General features: G+C 39.8%; 1 protein-coding gene across 4 annotated transcripts in view; it reads right to left on the bottom strand.

Annotated features, from left to right (window-relative positions):
• Positions 1-918: 918 nt before the first annotated feature.
• The window catches only part of gria4a (glutamate receptor, ionotropic, AMPA 4a), a 105510-nt gene continuing 88630 nt past the window's right edge, over positions 919-17798 (bottom strand). Inside the window, exons 15-18 of one of the 4 annotated variants that reach the window (XM_034097322.2) lie at positions 14997-15244; positions 10034-10148; positions 8271-8408; positions 919-4867 (exon numbers count right to left, since the gene is read on the bottom strand). In XM_034097322.2, coding sequence (XP_033953213.1) covers positions 4703-4867; positions 8271-8408; positions 10034-10148; positions 14997-15244 — 666 coding nt within the window. In that variant the 3' untranslated portion in view covers positions 919-4702. Of the gene's footprint in view, positions 4868-8160; positions 8409-10033; positions 10149-11797; positions 11913-14996; positions 15245-17798 lie in introns of all 4 variants that reach the window. The other 3 variants (XM_034097325.2, XM_034097324.2, XM_034097323.2) reach the window with 3 other exon arrangements.

Genomic DNA, 17798 nt, shown 5'->3' on the forward strand with positions numbered 1-17798 from the left:
GGAGAGAGCCGTGGATGGGAAATGAGGGTTTCAGATGGATTCCACCCGAGAGAGGGATGCAACAAAATGGAAGAATGAAGTATGACAGGGGGGTGGGGGATAAGGAGAAGAGGAGGAGAGAGTGAAAACTGGAGCGATGAGCAGGAGCTGAACAGGATGAGGGATAATGCAGAATTGAGAGAGGGGAAAGACTGCGACTGAGAAGCTGAGATGAGCCAATCAAAATGAAAAATGTGAAAAGCTGTGACAATAAAGGGGCTGATTGAAGGTGTGCATGTGCATTTGCACATGAAGGTGCAAGGTTAAAAGGGTCGTGGAACCACTTCAAAATTGTTATTTTGCTTCACATTGGGGTAAATGGGAAATACTTGTCAGTAATAGCCCATGCATGACGTGTGTGTGTGTGTGTGTGTGTGTGTGTGTGTGCGTGTGTGTGAGAGAAATAATGGGAAATGCTTGCCAGTGATGGCTCTGCATTAGGAGTGTAAGGTCCCCATGGATTAAAACAAAATTGAGCCTAAATGACAAAATTGCAGTGTGGAATTTAACCCCATAACATCTGGTTACTGTAGCCTATTTTTACTATATGTACAGCACTTTGACTCGACCAAAAATCGTTTATAAATGTGCTATATAAATAAAACTTGATTTGATTTGGTCTAAATCATCCCAAACTGCGCCATGTGAGGCTTCACATACCCAACAGAAACACATACAAACTCTGGTTAGTATTAAAGTTCCAGCTGTTCTTTAAACATTTAAAGCCACTGACTAATTGAGTTCTAGCTATTATTTGAAGGTTAAATCGTCCACTATGGCTTCGTTTGATTAAGACCCTGATTGGCACATATTCATATAAACATTTTTAAGTGTACCACTTTAGTCCACGTGGAAATAATTAAAATTTTATTAAATGGATTGGCACAACATTTATCCTCAGATCCAAAATACTGACACTGACTTGATGATCCCCTGACATTTTATGGTTTTACTTTTATGATTTTTAATGAAATGTCTCAACAACAATTGGATGGATTAGCATGAAATGGGGTACACACATGAATGTCTGCATATCTTTTTTGGTGGACCTTGTAGCTTTGTCAAGCATTTCAACACTTAAAAAAAAAGGTAAAACAAATACTCGAACAAACAAATCATGTTTTTGTTCACATTTGACTATTATTGATTAATCTTGATATCTGCTAATCCTGTTTTAGTGCCAGTTATGAGTTCAATGTCTAATGTTAGTATGTTGAATATAATCACTTCTACAGTATGATTTGGGTGTAAAACAAGGCCCACACGCCGGTGACGGTATATTGTACAGGGACAGGATCAGTGGATAAATAACCACGCAGAGAAATCAGGTTTAGCATTGTTGTTTTACTAGAAAAGAAACCAAATGGAAGGACAAGAAACAAATGAAGAAAGAAACAGTATTAAAGCCAGAGTGTGGACAGACTAGCAGTCTGCTTTTGCTGTCGACGCATGAAATCTTATGTGCTGGAGGTGGCAACGAAATAAACACAACAGTATAATGTACAGTCTGCTTGGTGTGGTGATAACTCCTTGTTAAATGTCTCTTCACAAATGTATCCTCTGGATAACTATTTCCTTTTCCCTCTCCTGTTTGATTGCTGCAGTGCTGCTGTTCTAATCCCCGGGCAGAGTAGAGGTTATTAGAAACTGTCTAACTATCTTTTCTGCCAGAACCTTGTGGTTTTAAGATAGTATTTTCAACGTTTTCTTTTGTATTTGACATTGGATATAGGATTGATGTCCAGTGTAAGTAAAACAAAACATGTGTGAGTTAAACAAATAAGGGACTTTTTTGTGTAAAATGTTAGAGGTTATGATTTTACCAGGTTCAGATCGAAGAACCAGGAGAAACTCAGATTTTCCGTGATGTCTCAAGTTCTCTATCCCATTATTTTGCAGTGTGTCAAGGCAGAAAATAAAGTCATTTTTCATTTCTGAGATGTTCCTTGTAGAGAGAGTTGTGTCACACTGTAGGACAGGAGTGGGAGACGAAAGCAGAAAGAGAGGAAAGGAGAGACTAAACAAGAGGGAGGTATGATTTGAGGGATGGGCGGTAGGGCACAGGATAAATGGGAGGAAAAACACAAAGAGGTCAAAGGAGACAAGGAAAAAGCAGCAGGGCAGAAAACACAATATTTCATTCCCACATACAGTACTGTTGTATAATGACACTATCTCGCACTTCCACCATACCGAGTTGCATTACAACAAAATAGAACTGCACTGACAATCCTTTAAAATAATTTATCCTAATTGAGCCTCAGATATTATTTTTTTTTTTATATTTTCCTCTCACCAAGGCCTGAATTAAGTGGATGTCCCAAAGCAGACTGCTATGGTATATAACAGATTTGTTATGTTGATTGATTGCTCTTGCCAAGTACGATAGACCAAAACATGTCCCCAGAAATAACAAACCCTGCTCAGCTTGAACTCAATTTCAATCTGAAGCTGACTCACATTTGGTGAGAAGACAAATAACAAAAAGCACTGAGGCGTTATGAAATACAACACAAATGCTACACCCTCCAGAAGTCAGACAGCATTGTTTCCCTACAGTACAGTGATCGCAGTGGCCCATCCTCTCTAGCAGCCTGCCTAAATGAGCGTTCTCATTGTATCGGCTCCAGTGCTGAATACTGGCATCTCCATGCTGTTTCAGGGGCCTTTGCATCTCGCTATCAGAAGGTTTAGTGATAACAAAACAAACATCGTTAGACAATGAAGAACAGTGATAAACTACTGGTCAAATAGACAGACAGGCAAAAATAGAGGGGTGATCACTCTGAGCTGACCCTGTGTATGGAACAACGTGTGTGCGTGCGATTCTATGTGTGTGTCCGTGTGAGTGTCAGATGGACATTCAGTGTTGAGCAGGACACACAAAGACTGTGGCATAATAATATTCTCAAGTTATCAAAAAAACAGCCATGTAACAGAATGTATGCCATGGCCTCTGACAATCTGTGATCAATGTTTTCTATAGCTCTCTATAGACGTATAGATATATATTTATTTGTATTATATATATAATATGTAGATTTATAAAAAAGATTTGATTTTAATTACAAGTATTGGCATTTTCTTTTATATTCATTATTGCAATGAATTGTTATCTAAGATGATTAAAAAAGACAGGTGACTTCTGTTTTGCTACGCAGTTATTTACAACAGTTTTAAAACGCAAGCTTTCTGATATGGTACCTTTACCCGGCCAGTGGAAAAGACTGAAAATCTCAAATGACAACCTAACTGCCAATTAGAGTCATTTACCTTTAGAGAAAATTGAAAATGATACCTATACTGTAGGTCAAGTTAAATGAAGTGCCCACATTATAGAATAGTAGTTCTCAACCTTATTATAGCACTTGAAACAAATGGTTTACTACTCTAGCCGTGAGTAGGAAACATGCAAAGAATGATGAACTTTTATTTGCCTTTTCCATTGCCTGGATTAATTATTCAAGAAGACATGGAGGCAGAATTGGTTTCCATAATTAAACACAATACTCATTCCCATTTATTCTGTACATTTTTAATAAGGTCCCTGCATTCAGGTTGAGAAGCACTTTGTTAGGTAGCCATTTGAGATCTGCCCATGTGTTTTCTTTTTTCTTTCCATCACTGAAGAATATACAGTTTAAACCTCACCTTTTGCCCCTAGGCAAAAAGTAATAGACAAGTTGCTATTTAGCATTTCTACTGTCATGACGATGCTATTGATGAAAGACTTCATTAATTACTACTGTTTTTTTTCTTTACAAACCCCTGTGAATAATGTGGTTGAGATTAGCCACATGTGTGTGTTTCGAGGTTACTTCTGTTTTGTATTGGCTGATTATCTCGCTGGTTTTGGGGGCGAGAAACTATTCTATATGCGTAGTAAGAAAGCATTTTCATTCAGTTTGAACAGTCAATGGCAAAGAAGGGGGGTTTGTACAGTCCAAACGTTCAAGCTTACAGTTTTCTGGTCTTCTAAGGGTGATAACACCTGGCACTCTTTGCAGGCAAGTTAAGAGGACGTTGACCATGATGATGATGATGATGATGATGATGATGATGATGATGATGATGATGATGAAAACAATGTTTGTAGTCTTAGTAAGGCGTTGTCAAGGTGTGGGGCTCATTGGCCAACACTGTCCAACGAAGAAAGACCAGGAACAGAGTTGTTTGGTAGTCTATTTTTCTTTTTTTACAGTCAGCTGCGATCACCATATTTGTCTCATCATCATCATGATCAGTTTTGCGGTCAGGTTCGAAGCTCATAGTTCATTTCACAAAAGTCTGTGCTGGCTTTCCTGGCATGTGTCCTCCCAAAAAACAATAGAATGAATGCTGCAGGCAAGTGTGAACGTCATTGTTGTCCTTTGCTTTTTTCTCCGCTGCTCACTCCATCGTTGAATTTTACTTATCTCTTGTAAAATAAGTCGATGGCAGCAGGAAAGTGAGATGATGATGCGCAGTCTGTGATTCTGTTTTCAAGTGTGTATACATGTGAGCTTTGAGTATCTGTTATTAAATGCATGTATTTGTGTGTCTGTGTGTGTGTATGTGTTATGCAGGATATTGGTAAGTGTGTGATTGCGTGTGGTTGTGTGTGTATCCTTGTCCAAGTCTCTATGTTTGTGTGTCGTTAAGGCACGGCAGGTGTTTTTGGTTTTCAGGGCAGTCCGGAGGAGATCACTGCAAGGCCGGGGTGTCGGAGGGAGGCGTGGCCAGCATGCACAGCTTTGGGGCAGTCTGGCGTCAGGACGCGGCCATTCTCCCCCACACTTCCTGTGATGGACAGACGGGCCTTATTCCGCATAGCTTCAGAAAAAGAAAGCTACATGAAGATAGGTGAAGGGAAGAGAAGAGGTTGGAGATAGCAGAGTAGAGATTTAGTTTGAAAAAAATCACGACATTAGCACAAAAAACTGCAATTACAAACTTGCGTAAAGACAGATAAATACAGGAACACATGCACACAGAACACTTATTCATGCATGTGCACACACTGAACACACAAGTATGCTAACAGTTAGAAAGGTCTGAGGGTGCAATCACACACATAGTCAAAACAAGTTTTGCTATATGCATTCCAGTCGCTTTTTGGGTTGAGCCCCAGAAAAAAGAAAGCACATATGTTCAATCTGACTCAATCTGAAGCAAGAAAAGGCAATATAATGTCTGAAAACTTTCTGAAAATGGTGTTGAGTCAGCTCTCCTTAAAGCCATGGTAGACACTTTTTTTCTGGGACCATAGAGAGCCCAGGGAGGTGAGTACTACATCAAATGTATATTGTTCCGGGTTAACAATCCCTTTATGCTTTGTGATATTAAGACATTTCCCCCAAAACAGCCTGAAAAAGTATTTTCAGATATTTTTGGTGCTCTACTTTGTTGCACTCTTCAAACTAAAATAATTACTGGGAGAAATGCATCTGACTTCTTGAGTGAATGCACCCCAAACCACACATTCAAATCTCACTAAAACACAGTGCAAGTGCTGTGGTAAATAGCTTTCACTTAAGGCAAAAAAAAAAAGTAAAAGCAGGCAACAATCGACAAACATGTTCATAGTAGACGAGAGGATTTGGGTTGTAGACATCTGCATTTCATAGGTGACCATGCATTTCTTAGTTTCAGTTATCCAAAAAATAAGGGTGAGGATTTGAAAGGATTTGGAAGGTGAGGAATTTGAAAGGATTTGGAAAGTGACAACTTTGGGAAGACAAAAGGGAAACATTAAGGAGTGTCAGATTTATAGAGAGGGATTGAATGATTTTACAGCTCAGAGTAGGGCAACACTTCACACAGACCGGCAACTCTGTGATGATTCCCATTCATATCTACAACTGCCAAAAAGCTTTTTTGTAATGATTTAAACGGCTTTTGCTTGTGCTTTGATTGGGACACATTAAAATGTCTCCGCTTGAAACGATTTCCATAGAAATCATTGACAAAGTAGAGAGAATGATCTATGTTAGGAAATAAAACATGGTTTTAGTTTAATCTCTTTTCATTTTTACAAAGAAGACAATATCTGAGAAAAGACAATTAATTCATTGCCAGAAACAGCCAAACGTTTGCCCTTTTTTTTCTTTTTATGACTGCTGTCATGCTGATGTACTTCACCTTAATTAAAAAAAGACAAAACATGATACGGACTGCTCTAAATAAACGTTACAGTCCATTCTCAAAAATGGTTTATCCGTGGTTAATATTAAACTTCATGTAAATATATGGTTTTGGACAGATATTAGCTCATATTTAAAGTCACATCTTGTTATCTTTATTTGTGCATTTCTGTAATTATCAATGACCTTATGCCTCTGAATGGTTTGTAGAGCAGGTCATCAAATTACGGTCCAATGTTTTTTTCACTCTAGTAAAGTGCTCTTTTACACCAATAAACATGTTTTACAACACCATCACTAGGTAGCCGTTCTATATGAAGTGTTTGCTTCATCAATTATTCCTCTGCGTTAAAACTAAGTAAGTGGGCTGTTTGGAAGTTGTCAGGGGTTGAATAAGTCAGAGTGGCTGTTTGGACCTTCTATAACAGGGCTGCACAACTCCACTTTATGGACGACACTTTGAAGATGCAGTTTATGGAAAGGAAATAGTGCCAGCTCCACTTATAGTTTATAGTTTATAGTTGAGCTGGGAAAGATCAGTTCAGCTGGGGAAACTGAAGCTATTATGAAGGTTTTTGCACTTGGGTTTGCCATAATTAATTTAGATTCACATGTACTAATACTTTCTGCCTAATAAACATTTTAATTAAAACACAGATTAAATGTCAATCTATGAGTGCAAATCCACTCCTAGTATTTTGATTAGCTTCCAGAAGTCAAGATAAGTAGGTTGTACTTTTTCTTAAATGTTGGTTTGACTAATAATTAGAAGTATATTAGACAAGATTCTGGGATTTCAAACTCACTAACACAATCATCGCACAATAAAAGTAATTAAAAAACTGCCTGAGTATGAATTTTATCTTAATGGATAAGATTAGATCAGTATTTCAGGGGGAATGTTTGAAACTTTGCTTAAGCTGTCAGAAGTGCTGTCTCATCCTAAATTGGTATAAATTGGCCCAGCTTTTAAGAGTAATTTTCCCTTCAAAAACAAGTCAATGCACGTAAGCTCATGCCTATATGTTTTTATGACTCACAGTGGTGCTGCAAGTCTAGTTATAGTAATTATAGCAGACAAACACTATTTTTATTTTTCTTGGGATATCTATCAGATTATCAACTGAAAAGTTTTATTCAGACCCAAATCTGTGCTAATTGGTGTCCACACTTTAATTTATTAATTTGTAGCCAGAAGCATTTTGAAGATTATGAGGAACACTCAGTAACTTTAGCTCTTAGGGAAGTGCCGAGACCAACACTGCAATCTATAAATAGTTTAGCCAAGATGAAATTGAAATATGTGTTTCAGGTCTAGTATTAAAACACTTGAAACTTTTATAACGTCACGTTTTTTGATTTATTTTGTCTCAATGTGAGGATTTTCTGCTTTTCCTTTGACTATTGTGATGGTACAATGAGTTGTATTTGGTTTTAACTTTTGTTGAAAAACATAAGCAAGTAAGTTAGGTATTGCAGCCCTATAGAGTATATAAACATGTATTTACTTCTACACTAGCCCCTGAGAATGGAGTTGTGCATCCCTGCTTTTTCAATAGTTTGTTAGCTATAAGGTAAAGAAACAATGCAGGTGCCTAGTCAAGTAATGAGCCATGAGCATGACCAGCAATGTCACCATCTTCATCATCATCATATTCATCATCATCATCATCACATGCAGCCAAAGATGATGGAACCAAATTTGTAATCACACAAATCAAACCCCAATATATTCAGGGGAGAACTGCTATAGAATGAAGACAATACAAATTTGAACCCAAAAAATATCAAAATATTAGCTAAAATAAGCTTTGATAAAACACAAAAAGCTACATTGGTTCCACAATGCTTGACCACATCCTCATCACCACATGAAGAACAACACGGTTGCGTGGGGCTGCTGCGTCAGCCTCTACATCCACAATACAGTAATCTACAGCACCACCACCATGATCAACACCACCATTACCCCACCTATATGGGAGCCTCTAAATCCTACCCCTATATCTTGACCCCCTCGGAGCCGTACACGTTGTACCCCTCCCTATAAGTGGCTAGATTCTGGGTGCTGGGGGAGGGGCTTGGGCAGTGGGGGGGGCTAAGGTCCACCTTCATGCGCTTGGCTTCGGCCCGTGACTTGTAGCAGAACTCGACCAGGGCCACCAGCATGGCCAGGCCGAGGCCGCCCACCAGGATGTAGAAGACCCCCGCCACGTTGGACAGGCTCAGGGCCTGGGACGACTTGTCCTGGAGAGAGCGAGTGTGAGGAAGTTTTGGGTAGAGAGGGGGACGAAGAAATAGGAATGTTGAGGTAAATGAGGCAAAAGAGAGGTGAAGTTTAGAAGAAGGGGGAAAGAAAAAAGAGAAGGAGGATACCAGAGCAGGATCATGATAGAGTATGTCGTTTAGGTAGATGCATGACAGAGATGACGTATGATAAAGGAGAGAAGAAATTCAAGTGGGATAAGAGAAGAGAGGGAACATTTGAGAGATAGGAGAAAGAATGGGAGTGAGAAAGCAGGAGAGGGAAGTTAAGGAGGTGTTTGGAGTGACAGAAAAGAGGTGGGAAAAAGCAGACAGAGACAAAAAGGTACAGTGGGTTAGACACAAGCTGAAATTATCAGGAGAAAAATCATTTAGTGACAAAATCTGATACAGTTACAGTATTAATACTACTAACTACTAGTATACACTAATGACATTACATTTGTTTTAATGCTTACTGTAACTATGAATGATCATACAATTACATCTATTACAACTACAATTAATACTACTATCAACACAACAGATACATACTACACATCTTTAACAATCAATACAACTACAGTACATTCTACATTACTACTACTTCAACAGAGTTACATGATATCAAAGCAGCTTGAATCAACAGCTAATATAAGTCAAAAAGAGCGGGCTTTAATCTGAACGGTGATGACATTTTACTAGAGTTTGAATGGGATTTAAGGGCTCTAATTTCTTGTTTGTTTCTGTATGGGGTATACATTAGCTCTAGCACTTTAATAGAAAATGCTTATTAATAGTAACGCTTTATGTCACAGGTCCATTCTTTTTTATTTTTTTTAGGAGACCTAATAGACAAAACTTCCTTTTTTTTTTTTAAAACAAGGAATATGGAGTAATGCATTTAATAGAGTCAACATTGAGTCAGCTGTGTCAAGCATATGAGCAACTTTGGAGTTCCAGAAGAAAGGACTGCTCCACTTAAACCTATGCAATTATTAATTCAGTATTCATTTATTATTAAAAATCCGTATACTGTATGTTAAATTGAAAGCTTGTTCGTTGACACAATTCACATGAAAGTTCAGCTGGCCGGCTGTTCACTGAAGTCTTTACACATGTATTCAATTGCATTAGCTTAACAATAAGAAAGTTCTTCCACAAAAAGGATATTGAAAAAATTGGAACCTGTAATATGAAGCTTTACAATGTTTTCCTCCAACTGACGGAGATAAACAAATAGCCTTATCCTGATTAAATCTTTAAGAAGTTGTAAAAGCTAAATGAACAGTGGTATTATTTTCCCTCAAAATGCTTGCGTATGAAAAGAAAAAGAGTGAACATTCGCTATTGATCATCTTAATTTATATTGTATTGTATAAAGCTAACTGTAATAAATATGGGATTGCCACAGATTGCTACATACATTGAGAATTTTTGTTTATTCCATGCATATTTAGGTAAATGTGTTTTCAGAATCAAAATAGGGAAGGGAACATGTTGTAGGGAATCCCTTAATGGGTAGTTAAGTCTACTGTGGAGCATATTCAATATATGTTTCAGGCTAGCATATTAAAGGTGAGAGTTTCAGGCTAGCGTTCTGAGAGCCGCAGCAGCGTGAGACTGACCTTACTTCCAGAGTCCTTGGGTCCACACTCTCCCTTGTCATACCACCATTTGTTTTTCAGTTTGTCTAAGACGCCTGCTTCGCTCAGTTTCAAAACTGCAAGGTTTACCGGGGTTCTTCGCGTGTAAAAATAACATAAATAACATCATAGGACATGTTATTTTATGTTATTAGAGTATTTCACATTTGCATTGCACAGCTCAGTTACATAGATAAGCACTGTTATTCACATCAAGTGACCTAGCATGGATCCCACTGAGTACATGTGTGTATGCTCGTTGAGGAGGGGCTGGGGGGAGCGAGGAGCTAATGCGAGATACAGACATATGAGTGGGACCCACCTTTGTCACGACAGGTAACACACCCATGCTGCCCCAGCTGATCCTACACTGAGCCAGAGGCAAGTACTGTTAAGCCAGGACTAATGGCGTCAGGCTCGCTCTGTGCTACAACCGGGAGAGAGAGAGACAGACCCTTGAATGTGTAGCGGAGGAATCCCTAAACTCTACGGACTTTGAAGGCAAAAGGAAGCTCCTGTCTTGTTACGGGTCTGATCATTTTTTGTAGCACTCAGATCGCATGTTGCTTCCATAAATACAAATTACTTTGTAGCGCCAATATATTATCCTATATTGTGTTATCCTAATTCTAGTAAGGCTTTGGAATTGTACCTCTTAGTTTGTATTTCAAACAATACACTTGACTTTAAGTGTTCCTCTTTTATAAAAACAATAGATGTACAATGTTAACAAGAACAAGAATTCAATTACAACTCTGCCAAGACGTAACAAGAGATAACAGGAAGTGTTTCAGTACTTTAAAGTTACAAAAGAATGATATAAATATTTGAATATTTGACACAAAAGGGAAAGCTTAAATGAAAAAGACTACATAGAGTTGTTTAAACCTGACAAGCGAACAAGAGATGTAGGAAACTACTTTTCATAATGGTAATTTAATTCTGCTGCTATCAATTATTCAGCGTCCCCTCCGCCTCAAGACAACTTGAGCCTAAAAGAATCTGAGTGCTATAATTACACTTGGATCTCGTTTTTCTATTAAACGTTTAAGAACCTATTTCATCTGCCATGTAGCCGACAACAGACCCTCAGCTGAAGGAGTCATAAGGTTCAGTTTGGTGTGTCTTGCAATTTGACTCCTTCTTCACACTCTTCTCCCCAGAGCTGCCACTAGGGGGCGAGTATTCCTGCCTTGACAGTAATTGCTCTCTTTATCTTTCCACCTTCACTCTCTGTACTTTCAAAGGGCCATTACCAGATCAGTGCCAAACACATTTGAAAATGGTGATCATGAGGTTTGCTTGATTTATCTTGGCAGGTACTAACCCACAAATGGGACATATTTCCCTGCATGATATAGAAAATGCATGTTTTTCCTGCTAATGATTCAACAACAAATTATATTGGTTCCCTTTTGGGTTCACCAATTTGTTTCTTTAAAAAATTGAAATATTACTTTGTCTGTGTTTCAGCAAGCTCAAGTGTTGTACCTTTGTCACTGGGTCTGAACCTTTTTTTATAAAAAGGCACACACCACTGATAGCAGATGCAACATTGTGGCTGTTTTTTAAGCTGTAGGGTGTCCCAGGAGAATTAGGGTGTCCTTTGATGCTCTTTGCTGCTCGACTCCTCGCCAGGGCAGATGCATGCGTTACACTCTTGGGACAGGGGCCGTCGCGGGCTACATAGCCGGTGAGCGGCCCCTGTCCCCCCAGTGGTGGGGTGGTCAGACAGAGAGGGCTAACCTTGGAATCCCCTCCCCCGCTGCCACATTCTCCTTTGTCATACCACCACTTGTTTTTCAATTTGTCCAACAGGCCCTGCTCGTTGAGCTTTAGCACGGCCAGGTTAACCGCGTTTCTTTAAGTAAAAAAGGAGGGGACAGATAAGATTGGTCAGAGCAGAGGATGGAGGGTCAAACAAACAATATGGACGTGTACCACAGCCAGGAGGAAGAAGGGGAGGGAGACAAGGAGGAGAGGGAGGAGAGGGAGCAGAGGGGGGAGAACTCAGAAGGGAGGATGGGACAAAGGTGGGTTAGTGGGGAAGAATGCACCCCAGACAACGCTCTCTCTTACTCTTTTCCCTTTTTTCGGCTACAGTTACTTTCTTACATGTTTAACAGTTTTAACTCTTTTGCTTTTGTTAAAAATAAGTTGTACGGTATCTTTCCTCTGTTGCTCTCTTGTACTGGGCTGCTGGGCTGTCTGCACTACACAGGATGCTCTACGCTGAGCGTCAAATTGCTGGTATAAAGTGGTGTTAACCAGGTCTTTGCAGCCTGCTGATGGTGCTCTTGTCCCCTCCTGTCCTGATGCTCTCCTGCCTGCCAGCTTATATTTATGTGTGTGTGTGTGTGTGTGTGTGTGTGTGTGTGTGTGTGTGTGTGTGTGTGTGGGCTTGAGTCTCCTACAACACCCCTGAAGGAATTGACCTCTAATCAAAATGCAGGGACACAGGGCTAAACATCATGCGGCATTCATGCTGTGCGTGCACAGGTGTTCAGCCAAGCTCTTGATATCAGGCATTTTGTATAAAGCTCTTAAAAATTATACTATATTTAGCTGACACACACAATGACAATGCCCTTTATAAGACCAACAATGCAACAGCATGAGACATAGAGAACCAGCTGTTTTAATTTGCCTAACATTTCCCTATTCCCTGCAAATGTATCTCGTTTGCTGCTCAATATGTGGCCTGTTCCCTTACTGTGATTTCCGAAGGAGTGTGTACAAAACAGCTGCAGGGGCTAAATAATTTGTTTCCTGAATGCCCTTTATTCATTTTGTCCTACGTCTCCTGCTTTGGTACCTTTATGCTTTTTACAGCCACCTGTAAAAGACCTTCCTGTCAGTCTTTTCTACTGCAACCACCGACCGCTGACTATCCTTCTGTTTGTGAGATGCTGTAATCAGCTGGAAAATCTCTTCCAAAAAGGTCACCGCAGTCGCTGCCTGCTTGTTTGTTAGTATGCCCCTCTGTCTGTACACCTGCCTATCTGGAGGTATCTCAATGCAGCATGTTGGGAGACTGCGGGTAACAGATGGCTTTTGACTGGAAGGTTCTCAGTTCAGGACAAATTAGGAAAGCAATAGTAAGCTAAGTAAAGATTGTCAAGAGATTCAGAGAGAGACAATGTTATCTGGGGGGATCTTATATACAAGCCAAGACTAATCTCATCAATGTAAAAGGTATGGATGAAAACAGTTCAAACATCTTTGCCAGTCATGAAAGCAACAGTCAAATACCAATAATTACATCAAAAGCAGCTATACCTTCATACATTTCTAATCATCATGGTATTAATTATGCTCATCAAGTGAAATTAGCGTTGTAATTATAGTACACCGAGAGGAGGGGCAGGCTCACCTGATGTGCACACTTTCCTGCCACATGTGCGCTCCTGGTAGGTCGGGTTTTCCGCTGATCAAGAGAAGCCAGAGACAACCGTGGATAGTCCCAGAAATGCTGTCTGGAGGGGGCTTAAAAAAGGGACCTATCCACCCGCTGTCTGTCACTTTTCCCTCATAAACGGAAAAACCTTTGTTTAAATAACAAGGGATAGACTACAGTGACTGGGGTTTGTGAGACTTGTTTGCACCACACACAGGGGAAAAGTTATAGGACAGGACGTGAGGCTGATGTGCTGTTTGTTTTTGCCTTTCATAAGGCAAATCTGAAATGCTGACGGAGAGAGAAGGAGGGAGAGAATAGATAGCAAGTGGCCCAGCTTTGCTGAATTTAGTCAATTATTTTACCTCAGCAGGCATTTGTAACATCGTGCTGTCAGAGTCACCTGAAAATGAATGATTTGCTTTGACAGAATACCTCAGTGAAACCTACTGGGACTGTTGCTGTCGGATCAAGTTAACATGCCCGATAAACAAATGTCTGCTGAGAGAGAATCACAATAAAAGGACCAACTATGGAACTCAAACTTTCTCATTCATTCCCTCCAGCTTATGCTCTCTTTATTAGGATTTATTTGTGTGCAGTTTGAACAAATTAACTAAGGATTACTCCATGATCAGAGTTTAATTTGGTGTCTTTCCAATTACCATTCATATTTGTTTCATTTAGTTTATTTAAGATTGGCTGTGGGATCCTGCATTATGTTTAGTTTCTAGTCCCCCCATTGGCCCAGGCCCCTCTACTTCCTGTTTCTCACTTTTTGTCTCCTGATGTCTATAAATTCCCCCTCACGGCTCTGGATGTAGCGGCATCAGTCTGAGGTTCTGACCCTCCTCGCGGTCATATTCATTTAATAAATCTTTGCTATAATAATCATTACTATCATTGTCATCATTATCATCATCATCTCCATCATCATAACTATCATGACTACCATCTCTGGGGATGAAAGGAACAAAGAGAGAGGACAACAGACGGATGGACAAAGTTACCTGTAAGGTGGCCCTGGGGAGAAATAGAGTAGTTAAAAGAGGATGGAAAGAAGGGATGTGAGCAGGAAGGGACAGACAAAGGACAGAGGACACAGAAATGGAGCTAACAGGCCCTAAATTAACAGAAGTGGCAGAAAAAGGTGAAGGAAAACAAAACAGACGGACAGATGTGCAAAGTAGAGGCCAGAATGAGAAAGATAAAGAAATCAAGCAAACCATGATGAAACAAATGATTATTCAACATTCTCTTCTATATCGCTGCTGCTAGGTGAAAACAGTTGCTTTAACTTGGGATTTTATAAAAGATAAATATATAAATTTTACTGATGCCATATTCTTTAGTAATTTTGATAAGAAATATCCAAATCGCTGGTCATCTGTTAACTCATTTGACATTTTGTGGGTGATTTTCACCTGACAGCAGTGACAGGCAGTTCTAGGTGAAGTATAAAAGGCACAGCAGGGTAGGTGGAATATTGCAGCAATAGGACAGTATCAGCTTTGTTACTGTCTTCTATTGTTACACTATTCCACCCACCTTAACTGTGAGCCTTTCGGTGTAGCAATCCCATATCCTTTGGAGTCCAGGTTCCCCCCGACTTTCATGGTGTCACAAGGCTTCCGCTGCTCCGTGTATTCGTTCATTGTTGACTCCAGGAGGAAAGCGTACTTTCCCTTGGACTTGCGGACCCTCGCCACACCCTCTGCTGTGGTTTTGGCGAAGACTGACGGCTCGGCAGACTTCATAAACGACCACATCTTCTCGTATACGGCTATTTTGGACCTCTAGGGTGGAGGAAAGATAACAAAGGTGTACATTAGGAATTAATTGGCATCATTTTAATAACATTGCGGTCCAAAACAGATTGTATAACACGGAGGAGAATTTTCCAAAGGGAAGACTATGTAAGTTGGAACACCGACAAATGACCTAATATGAGAAAAGAAAATGTGTCCCTCTTCAATTGTCTGTCTTTTTAGATAAAAAGAATACTGTGGATCGGTAAGGTCTCAAAATCAAAGAACATAGAGTAAGATTTCAGGCTATTTGTGCATTTACACTCAATTAAAGCATGCATTTAAGTGACTCTGTGAAACACAATTAAGGACACTTGAAAACTGTCACTTCTCATTGAAGGTAGAACATTCTGTTTTTGGGCTGTGATTTAATCCTGCGAACAAGTATGTGAAAACAAAGAGCCCATTCCTCTAGGTCATAGACACCTATTGTTGTATACATAACTAGTGGGAACACATCAGCAAGCAACACATCCACAGTGGGTGTCATGTTCCTTCATTAACATAAACATCACTTTTGTATTGTGGTGAGTCAATCAAACAAAGTCCAGGAGCGGCAAATACTCTATAGCTAAATGTGTATTAATCCACCACCATTAGTCAAATGTTCATAATGTATTCATTATTAAATACAGTTAGCTAGAAACTACAATGTCAAGTGCTTTAAAACATATAAAAATGTAAACTGTTTGAAATAATTTGCGTCTTAAATAGGGATTCATAGGATTGGTAATGAGATCAACCGACAGGGTCGATGCACTCAAAGTACTTGAAACATGCACTGTTGGTTTTTTGATGACAATAAGAGCAGAGGCAGAGGCAGAGGCAGCCTCATTATTTAGGAATGCGTTGTTATTGTTTACGCATCCATGCTCTGTCTACTTCTGGGTGTCCATTCACACCTCACTGAAGTGTTATCAGTTCCTCCAGCCACAGATTTGATTATTCAAATCAACATGCCATGCTCACTGAGACAGAGAGGACAAATATGAGATGTTAATATGAGAGCTGAGGAGGTGAAAACAATGCTACTCATTATGGTAACACAATGACACTTAATGCTGTTTATTGATTATCCACAAGTTCTTCTTCTACAATAGACACAATACAGTTCGGATATTGAACTGAAAACTGTACTATTTGTTTTAGATGTATTTTACTGCATTTAATAATTTTTCTCTTTTGATGTAGAGCTAACCGCTGACGCTGATTTTCCATCTTAAGGCCTTGAATAAAATTACAATGCTGATTGAATGCTGCATCTTACATTTTGATCCTCTGGCGCATAATGACATTTATAATGACTTTTAAAACGTAACACTACATCTCTACTGACATGTCGAACATTTGTCTTACTTAAAATGGGCTTATGACTGGCAGAGTGGCATAATGATCCGGATGTGGCGTTATGAATGTGGTCACTGGCTCTAACAGAACAGCTATGCCGAGGACATCTGTCTGGTATGAGGCAATAGATTGCATTATTTTGTGTATATTCCATGCATATGTGTGTGTGAAGTTCTTTGCACCAGTCTATGTAAGTGTGAATTTATGTGTTGTAATGTGTGTGTGGACTGTGTGTACTCGAGAGTGAAAATAACAAGCAGAGGAGTCAAACTGTCATCCTCCACCAGCGAGCTGCTTCTTTCTCCTGGTGATTAAGTGTGATTTTGTTGCTCTGCAAGAGACAAGCCACGGCCTCATACTGAAACCAGCGCCCTGGGGGTAGTGTGTACGTGTGTGGAAGCGTGTTACTAGTGCGTGACGGACACCTTTCCCATAATAATGTCACTCGCATCTATGAGGACCAGCCGGCCGTCTTCTCTCCACCTTGTCTCTTTCCCCATTCTTTATCTTTTCATATTTTACTTATGAAAAAAAACCCTCCATGCTGTCCCTTCACACCTTCAGCCCTTCTATCATTCTCATTCAATAAGTGTAATATATCTGCTCATCTTTCATTTAGTTTGCTATCGGCCGTTGCTTTTGTGCATTGTGTGTATGTATCTGCCCGTGTGTGTGTTTGTGTGTCAGAGAGAGTGAGACAGAGAGAGGGAGAGACAGTGATGATGATGACTGTGCACATATAAAGCAGCACCTGGCCTCGGAAGGATGGATGTGTGACAATGCGGTGTGACTCTTTCCAGATTCTTTAACAATGAGTGAGGTTGAAGGAGGAAATGGATGCTCCAAGTCACCTTCAGGCATCCACACTATGGAGAACACTATAGTATATTTAATTAACACACACACACAAATCTGTTCTTTGTGAGAATCGCCACACACACACACACACACACACACACACACACACACACACACTAATATGCACATTTACACGCTTACATATGTGGCTGGATAATGCATACATGCATGCTTACCTACACGCAAAAATACACACACACACATACATACACACAGATAATTAATGGTATCCCCCTCAGCTGTGGTAGAGTAAATTGCTTTTTCACCCTCCGCAGATTTCAGCCCGCTCCTTATGTTGATGATGCCAGAGCCGCTCACAGAAGCACAAACTGTCTGT

Source organism: Pseudochaenichthys georgianus, chromosome 13, assembly GCF_902827115.2.
Source record: "Pseudochaenichthys georgianus chromosome 13, fPseGeo1.2, whole genome shotgun sequence".
Lineage (NCBI taxonomy): Eukaryota > Metazoa > Chordata > Actinopteri > Perciformes > Channichthyidae > Pseudochaenichthys > Pseudochaenichthys georgianus.